The 9,788-nt window shown below is 33.6% G+C and overlaps 1 protein-coding gene across 1 annotated transcript in view; it reads left to right on the top strand.

The window, feature by feature from the left end:
* The window catches only part of DCN (decorin), a 33,825-nt gene extending 24,311 nt beyond the window's left edge, over positions 1 to 9,514 (top strand). Inside the window, exons 6-8 of the mRNA XM_087448593.1 lie at positions 259 to 352; positions 3,628 to 3,766; positions 8,826 to 9,514. Coding sequence (XP_087304719.1) covers positions 259 to 352; positions 3,628 to 3,766; positions 8,826 to 9,020 — 428 coding nt within the window. The 3' untranslated portion in view covers positions 9,021 to 9,514. The remainder of the gene's footprint in view (positions 1 to 258; positions 353 to 3,627; positions 3,767 to 8,825) is intronic.
* The last annotated feature ends 274 nt before the right edge of the window (positions 9,515 to 9,788 follow it).

Here is a 9,788-nt window from a genome sequence, read left to right on the forward strand (position 1 = left end):
TACTATGTGGTAAACACAATCAACGTTTTTGTTAAAATCAATCTAGGAGAAAAGTAGAAAGGGATCATAGTACTTCCAAAAGCATATATTACTATAAAAGGGATGAAAGAAAAAGATTAAAAGCAAAACTGCTGAAAAATATGAAAAGTAAATTCTTTGAAACTTTTGGAAAATTGACGGCACATGTCCTTATTGTGTTTCTACATTCTGTAATTGCATTTATCTGCTCATTTAACATTTTGTATTTCCATTTTCCAGGTCTTCCTCCTTCCCTTACTGAACTACATCTTGATGGCAACAAAATCACCAAAATTGATGCAGCTAGCCTGAAAGGACTGAACAATTTGGCTAAGTAATAATATTCTTTCATGATATTCTATCAGTAAGATGGCTATCTGTATTAGTGCCCACATGCTCAGAATTAGAAACATGCTGATGAATTTTTGACTGTACCACATTTTTTTGTTGTTATTGTTTATAACAACCTCAAACTTCAGCTTGCCCTGTTAGTTATTAAAAAGGAAAAACTAATGAAGTACTATACTTACCGTAGCCACCAAGATCAGCCTCATATTTTATGAGTACCATATTGCTTTTAGATTAATTAAGATATATCTTATGTACAAAGTATTTGATTAAATCAGTATGTTCATTCAATATGTTCTAACTTAGTTGCATTAAACAGAAAGATAAGTAAATTATAATACACAGTGTCTAGAATTTGAAAATGCATGAAATAAAAGCTACCAGGACATGGCAATGTTGGGCATCCCACACTATAGTATTAGAATAGTTATGAGAGATTCTCCAACCTCTGTTCTCTGAAGAGTTTAAAATGTCTCTAGACATTGAATGCAGTCTAACAAAAGAAAATTTTTTGTTTCTGGCTTTTCTTAACTCTTTTTTTCCTTATAGATAATCACTAGTGCCTGTCCTGCCTTCTAACCTAACATCAATCTTTCCATATTTGCAATCTGGTTAAGTAATAAAGAGGACAGGGCTGGCAAACGCTTTCAGTTGTCTTCAAGGAACACTCTGTTCTTGATCCACACATATTGCTGAGTGTTCCTCCAGAGGAGCACAGTGTTATGCCAAATTGACTCACCCTTCCTTTTGTAAATATATTTCATAGTAGATAAATAAATATAAAGTATATTATTTATCTTTGAGAAATACTAATACCAGATGGATATATAATGCAGCTTTTCCCATTTCTGTGGATGTTCCCCAATGATCCAGTGGATGGTGAGGGCTGACGATGAGCATATGCTTGTGACTATAGCTACAATATATTACCCTAGTGTCTTAAATGGTGAGAAACCCTTTATCCAAAGCTGTTTTAATTACAGTCTCTAATGTAGAAAATATTTTTCAAAATGGTGTTAGTTATCACCCACCTTTCATTGTTGATTAGGTCCCTCTAGCTGCAGAAAAATGTAGAAAGATACCCGGCATTGCCTGTTGTGTAGCATTGTCTTTAGGGCAGCTATTATCAGCAGGAGGAGGGGGAGGAATAGATGCAGGGATGAACAATCGTCTGAAGTTTTAAATATATGCCTTTTTAGAAAAAAAGTTTATTTTGTACTGAAAGTAGTATGGGAATTTTGAGATTATGCACTTTAATATTAGCATGATATGCTTTGTATCAAAGAGAAGCATAAGGAGCTTGTAAACTTTGAAAATGTCAATAGAAATGAAGATTTCTGTGTAAATGGATTTTGAATTCCCTTCATTAATTTAGACCAGATTGCCTCATTGGCCAAGCAAACTTTCCCAACTCTTGAATTTATCAAACACATTTCTTTTTGGAATCAAGTCAGAAAAATCTATTAAACCATCAAGTCCTTATGTTGTTTGCTCTTCAGTGATGTTGGAACATGAGAAGTATTTTGGTGCTGAAAATCAAAACTGTGAAAAGGAAAAAAAGGCAGAATATTGTTGCAGGGCAAATATTCCAATTAGTTATTAGGAACAAGTGGGGAGAAAATAGTGTATGTCCCTCTGCAAAAATATAAACTAGTTTTCAGGCAAACTTCCCTTTTCTTATGAAGTATACCTTATCATCTCCCTACTAAGTGAAATATTTTTTGCTGGAAAGAATCATGGTTTTTGAGTCCTGTGTCCTCTGCCCTCACAGGCCCAGAATAATGTCTTGAACATAGTAGGCTCTTAAAACATTTGATGATTAAATATGTAAATAAATCACTAAAAAAGTGAAGTTTCCTTGAGTAAATTATTATGAATGTTATACTCTAAGAAATGTATTAGCCCAAATTGGAGATGAGACTTGCAGTGTTGTAAGAAATAGAAGACAAATTCTGAAATAGAAAAGAAAAAGCCAGAAACAAGAGATGAATGCCTAAGACTAAGGGAAAAAGAAAATATTCTGAGCCAAGATGCCAGGTTAATAATCAATACCTAAGATAAATCAAGTGTGCTATTAATAGCTTAAAATCAATACACTTTCATCTCAGTTATTTTGAATATCAAGTCACAATTAAAATTGGGAAACTTTGGTTACCTAAGCCAACGTCTAAATCCACAAAGAGCTCAAAGATCGGAACTAGCTGAAGGTAAGCGGAAACCACCCTACAAAAAGTGCCTAAGTCTCTTACACTGTGTTTGAAGGAACCCAATAGATTCTTCCTCTTTTCCTCCCTTGAAGCTTTCTGGTTCTCTTCTATTACCTTGTTGCCTCATCCCTGGTATCCCTCTCTGCCCTTTTGGATTGACAGCACCCTGGTTTTGACAGAGATTCACCTCTAGAATGCTGAATACACCAGCTTTGTCTCCAAGTCAACTTCTTCTGACTTTTGAATCCCATTTACTATGAGGGAACATCATACCTGCAGAACTCTCACTTGCTATACATTTAATTAAAAAATACAACCCAAAACCTTAAGTGGCATTGTATGAGAAAGGTCAAAGGGGTCGAGGAACAGAAATCTATGTCAGAGATCAAGGCCAGAAGCCAGGAGTGTTCTCACTAGGCAAATTCTGACAGTAACAGATGGTCATTGATGAACTTTTTCAAACTAATGCAAAATGCTAATTCTGTTAACCTTTCTGGTAGATAGATTTATAGACTCATTTGAACCTTGTACCTTTTATTTCCCATGAATAAACTTATGTTATAAATATACAATTGCTTGATTTCTAAAGTGATCAAAATGATAATAGTATTCCTTTTATTTTTCTTCAAGTGAATTCACTACATTCATTATACATAGAAATCAATTCAACAGCTATTCATTGATCATATCATGCTCATGTTAGTACTGCTATATACCACAAAACAGTCACTTTTCTCAAGGAAAGACACAAAAGTACACAGTCCCTTGAGTTTTACACGAGGGTGACAACAGGATGCTCTATGAGCATTTACTAGGGGTACCTATCCAGTCTGGTACTGTCAGAGGAGTTTCAAAGAGGGTAATCTAAGCTGAAAGCTTAAGAACAAATGGGTTCTATCCAAACTCAGAAAGTCTGGAAAAAGCACTCTAGGCAGAGGGAACAGTAAGTGCAAGAACAAAAAACGTCCTTTTCTATTGACTTGATTAATCTAACAACACCTGTAAGAAGGCATCCATGTGCGGTATATGCATTCATTTCTGTTTTCTGTTGCAGGTTGGGACTGAGTTTCAACAGCATCTCTGCCATCGACAATGGCTCCCTGGCCAACACTCCTCATTTGAGGGAACTTCACTTGGACAACAACAAGCTCATCAAAGTGCCTGGTGGGCTGGCGGATCATAAGTACATCCAGGTAATGCAATGCCACTAACTATTGTGAGGAACATCTAGGGAGCAAATCCTCCCCACTGGGATGCTAGGAGGCGGGAAACTCTGCTTAGAAATCTTTTTGCAGAGAGATGGTTTTAATGTTTCCACATAACTATTCATTCAGGTTTTGAGAAAAATGCAGGTTTAAATTATTATTTTTTTTTTAAGTTAGGACTATTGCCTTGAACTTACTATAATGCTTGCTTCCAGAATGTGATATTTTTCATGAATCCAGGTAGTTTCAAATCACAGATCAGTGTAACAAATACATACTGATTGGAAAAGATGATATAACCTGTGATGCATAGATATGGAATAAAGCAGTAGTTTTAACTTTTAGCTTCAGCAGATGTCGTAGAGATCAAGAGGGAATGTTTATCTAGCAGTGTGACTGAATTAACTTTATATAAATTATCAAGTTAAAATGCATTCATAAAGATAAGAAGATATGGCTCAGTGGTCCACTGAAGTAAAAGAGCTTTGCAGTCTGTAAATCTATAAATGTCAGGCATGCTTATTAGTTTAAATAGTGATAGTAATTTCATATATAACAGTATAAGACTTCCATTGTTACTTTGAGGAAATAAAACAAGCATGTCATTCAAATTATATTATTTTTAAAAAATTAAATAGTGTGGTCATCCACAGATTTTACACATTTGCTTATTTTATGTAATTTTTAAATTTTCTTAAAGGTAATATTTCAATTTTTTTTTTCAGAAATTTACATAGGTACTTAGTTCAATCGTGGTGATTCAGAAACTATACCTTGACACTGGCACTCTCTTATAGATAAAACCATTTTATAAAGTTGTTCTTTGGGTAATCTAGTATCTCAACTTCTTTGCCTGGAGTTCAAGATAGGTTTATCTTTTACTTTGCTGTCAACAATGTCAATAAATTACTGATTTCATTTTTTTTATTGAGTTGTAACAAAAACTCCAAGTTAAATTGATATATCATACTTTACGTTAGCTGGATTTCAATAAAGTGTCTGAATTATAAGTATGAAGATGAAACTTAAAGACATTCTAATTCATTCTGGTTCTTTTTCAGTGGGTCTTTAGTTGTGGTAGAATAGTGAGTAAGCAGAGTTTGAAGCCATAAGTAAAACCAAGATGCTTAGAAGACCTATCGAAGAATAGCTATCAATGTTACTATCAAGGTTTTTGTTGGTGGTGGGTCTTTTTATTTGGGAGGGGAGGTTGCTTTTGTTTTTAGATTTCAGAATAATCATTTTCACCTTCTTGATCACTGTTTTTCAAATGTCAATCTGGACACATTGATGAGTTCATAAAATCAGCTGAATGGGTTCATTAGGAACATTTATGGGATGGGATGGGGTGACATGGGATGCCATAGGGTAGAATAAGTTGAATAGAAAAGAAAATATCACTGTAACGGTAAGTATTTCATAAAAATTTTGTTTCATATGCATAGATTCATATATACTAAACCTCAATATATAATGTTTCTTATTGTCGGTCACAGAGAAAAAATTATAAAACATGTTATTTTGAAGTCTTTGAAGTCTCATGGGAATTCACAGGACCCCACATTTAGAAAGGCCTCACTCTTGGGTTTCCATCTCTAACTGTCCATGTACCCATTTTACCTCCCTTCCTACAGTCTCCTGGGGATTTCACTTACTCTACTTCCTTTTCTATAAGTATGTAGTTCAATTATTTTTACCAAATTTATATAGTTGTTCAATTATCACCACAAACTAGTTTAGGACATTTCTATTGCACTCAAAATATCCCTCTTATCCATTTCTAGTCAGTTCTCAATCTTATCCCCAGCCGATGGGAATCATTAATCTACTTTCTGTCTCTGTGGATTTGCCTTTTCTGGACATTTCATGTAAATGGAATCATACAATGTGTGGCTTTTGTGTCTAGCTTCTTTCACTTATCATAAGGATTTTAGGTCATCCATATCATAGCATGTGTCAGTAGTTCATTCATTTTTATTGGTAAATAGCATTCCATTGTATGGATATACCATGTTTGGTTTGCTAGTATTATACCTTTTGGTTACTGCAACTTTTGATCATGTTTTGAAATTAGAAGTGAAAGTCTTCTAACTTTGCTTTAATTTTTCAAAACTGTTTTGGTTATTCTTGTTCCTTTGCATTTCCATATAAACTTTAGAATCAGCTTGTTCATTTTTGCTAATATAGCCTGCAAGGACTTTGATAGGGATTGTGTGGAATCTATAGATCAATTAGGGAAGAATTTTCATCTCAGTAGTATTGAGTCTTCCAATTCACAAACATGGAATATCTCTATTTTATCTCCTTTAACTTCTCACAGCAATATTTTGTCATTTTTAGTGTAGAAGTCTTACAATTCTTTAACTAAGTTCCTTCTCAAATTTTGTATTATTGTTGATGCTGCTGTGAATAAATTGTAACCTTAATTTCATTTTTGAATTGTTTGTTGCTAGTATGTAGAAATGCAATTGATTTTTGTATATCAATCTTCTATCTCAATACTGCACTGAAATTGTTTTTAGTTTCCGTATTTTTTGTGCATTCTTTTGGATATTCTACATTCAGAATCATGTCATTTGTAAATAAACACAGTTTTAATTATTTTCTTTCTGAATTCCTTTAATTTTTTTTCTTGCTTTATTGCACTGGCTAGAATCTCCAGTGTGATGTTGAATAGAAGTCATGAAATTAGACACCTTTGCCTTGTTCTCTATTTTAAGAGAGGGTTGGGCAATCAATGTTTTACCATTCAGTGTGATGTTAGCTATAGGTAGATGCTCTGTATCAAGTTGAGAAAGTTCCCTTCTATTCCTAGTTATTGAAAACTTTTAGCATGAATGTGTGTTAGATTTTTTTCAGATGCTTTTTCTGTGTCTATTAGATAATCGTGTGGTTTTGTCCTTTATTCTTTTAATATGGTATGTTAAATTGGCTGATTTACAATTAAACCACTTTTATATCCCTGAGATAAATCATGCTTGGTCCTGGTCATGGTGTATAATCCTTTTATATGTTGTGAGATACAGTTTCCTAATATACTGTTAAGGTACTTTTCTCTATATTCACATGAAACATTTGATTTCATTTCATTTTGTGAAGATTTTTGTTTGGCTTTAATGTTAGGAAATATTGACCTCATAGAATGAGTTGGGAATCTAATTTCTTTTTCTACACAGACTAATACTTGCTCTATGTCTTGATATTTTCTTCTCTCACCTTCAATATTAGTCATAAACTCTCACCAAACACTTCTCCTCTTTCTTGCTAATCACTGCTAGGAAATAGAGAACAGTAAATGACAACAATAAATTTTCAATGTTTCAGAATCATTAAAAAAAAAGACTCAGAGGTATTGTCTTGATTTTAATATTCCTTGTTCCTGTTTTTGTATGACCTCTGTTGTTCTCCTTCTAAACTCTTTCTTAAACAAGGCCCTTTTCACCAATGTATGAGTGTGTGTTCTAATAGGTAGAACAACATTTCAAGTCAGTTATTTTAAGGGAACATCTCATAGGCTTTATAGCTCGCTTTAGGAATTGTTACCTTAGAATTATCTTTTAGCCTTGGTTGTATGATAAGTCACTTCTTGCCCTTTAGAATTCACATCAACATAATGGAAGAAAGACCTTATTTCTAAAGTCCTGTTTGTAAGTCTGATATTTAGTTTCCCTAAGAAAATCTGTGAACAAATTATCATTATCCTAAATATAATTACAAAATATATTTCAGAAAAAAATTCTAATGAACTATAGCATTATATTCATCGAGTAGAATTTGTAACATAGAATAAATTTTTGGTAAAACTTTCTAGGTGTATTTATTCCAAATGCTGTGACACTCAAGTATTTCTTAGAGTTTGTGATTCTTTATTTGAATTCCAATACTGTACACCCTCTTTTTCTTCACTATATATTACTTCCTCATTTTATATAATTTTATTAAAATGTCTATCATTTTATCTTTGTCCTGAAAACATAATATTCCATGTAGACATAATTTATGAAATAATCATGAATTCATTCATTTATTCATTCAATGTATATTTATTGAACACCTACTCTGTTGTAGTAGACACTGGAGATACTGTCATGAACAAAAGAGAACAGATTTCTCTCCTCATGGAGCTTTTATTCCGGAGGAGGCAAACAGACAAAAAACAAATAAATACATAATATGCTATATAGTGGTAACTGCTATGAAGAAAAATAAAGAAGTATAATTGGGACAGAGAAAGGCAGAATGGGATGGTCAAGGAAGACTTCTCAGGTAAGGAGAAATTAATTACATGAAGCACTAAGACTTGTATACATCTTGGAGGAAATTATCCCAGGTGGAGGGAACAGTATGTACCAACCTGAGGAGGAACCATGCATTATGTAGTAGAAGAGAGGCAAGTGGGTCAGGGTGGTTGGATTGAAGAGTGAGGGGAGAGGAAGTCAGAGCAGAATGGTGTCAGATCAAGTAGGATTTATAGTCCATTGTGATAACTTTGGATTTTATTCTTCAGGAGACGGGAAACCACTGGAATGTTGAGGCAAAGAAGACATAACTTGGTTTACTTTTTTAATTAATAGCTTTATAAACTAAAAAACAGAAAGAATAGACTTTAGGAAGGCAAAAGAGGAAGCAAGAACAATCAAGTCAACTTCAGTAATCCAGAAGGGATAGCTGTGGCTTTGAACACGGTTCTAGGAGTAGACCTGGGACAAGAACCGGATTGTATGTACATTTTGAAGGTTGAGCTAGCAAGACTTGTTGATGGTTAGGCAGAGAGTATAAGAGAAAGGGAGGGTCAAAGATAATGACAATGATTTTAGCCTGAGCGTCTGGAATGATTGAGATGCTATATACTGAGATGAGGAAGACTAAAGAAGAGAAAAACAAATTTAGAAAGGAAGAGAGAAAGTTTAAATCAGAAGTTTAGTTTGAGAAGTGTTAAGGTATCCAAACTGAAAGATGAAAATACTAAAAAGGAATAAAGTATTTACATGAAGAGCCTCAATATATTTAGAGGAAACTAATCATTCTCCATTATTTCACGTTGCAGGTTGTCTACCTTCATAACAACAATATCTCTGTAGTTGGATCTAACGACTTCTGCCCACCCGGATACAACACCAAGAAGGCTTCTTATTCGGGTGTGAGCCTTTTCAGCAACCCAGTCCAGTACTGGGAGATCCAGCCATCCACCTTCCGGTGTGTCTATGTGCGCTCTGCCATTCAGCTCGGAAACTACAAGTAACTCCCAAGAAAGCCCTCATCTTTATAACCTGGCAAAATCCCATTAATGTCATGCTCGAAAAAAAAAAATGAAGGCTAGATACTGGAAACCTAACTGCAATGTGGATGTTTTTCCCACATGACTTACTATGTATAAAACCAAATATGCAGTTTAAATAATTGCCTCCAATAAAAAAAAATTTTGCCTGCCATATTTTCAGAATCCTTCTTTGAAGCTTTCTGTTGATGTTAACTAAGCTATTACAGATATTCTTATTTCACTAAATGTAAAATTTTGAGTAAATATACATGTCAACAATTTAGTAAAGCTTTTCTTTTTTAACTTTCAGAAGGAATCAAATTTTAAAAGTATCAATGTTCTGTAACTCATAGAGTGGCTAGCTCCTTTGACAAAAAGTCAAACATCAAACTCTAACTCTGTATTAATCCCTGTTATTACTGGTAAAGCCTCATTTGAATGTGTGAATTCAACACAGGCTATGTAAAATTTTTGCTAATGTCATTATTTTGAAAAAAATAAATTTACAAATACATTCAAAATGACTATTGTATAAAAGCGTAATTGTAAATCTTCCCTGAACTCAACTGTCTGAAGCTAGTAGACATTGCTTTCTTGATAAAAATAGCACATCTTTTCAAGTTCTTAGATATTTCTTCTACCCTGTTCTGTAACATTTGTGTATTGTAACTTACACGATCTATATTCCACGCTAAGCTGATAAGGCAAAGTTGAATTTTTCTTTTTTTTTATTATGTTATTGACATCACA

This window comes from Ceratotherium simum, chromosome 25 (assembly GCF_057802395.1).
Source record: "Ceratotherium simum simum isolate JZ-2026a chromosome 25, ASM5780239v1, whole genome shotgun sequence".
NCBI lineage: Eukaryota > Metazoa > Chordata > Mammalia > Perissodactyla > Rhinocerotidae > Ceratotherium > Ceratotherium simum.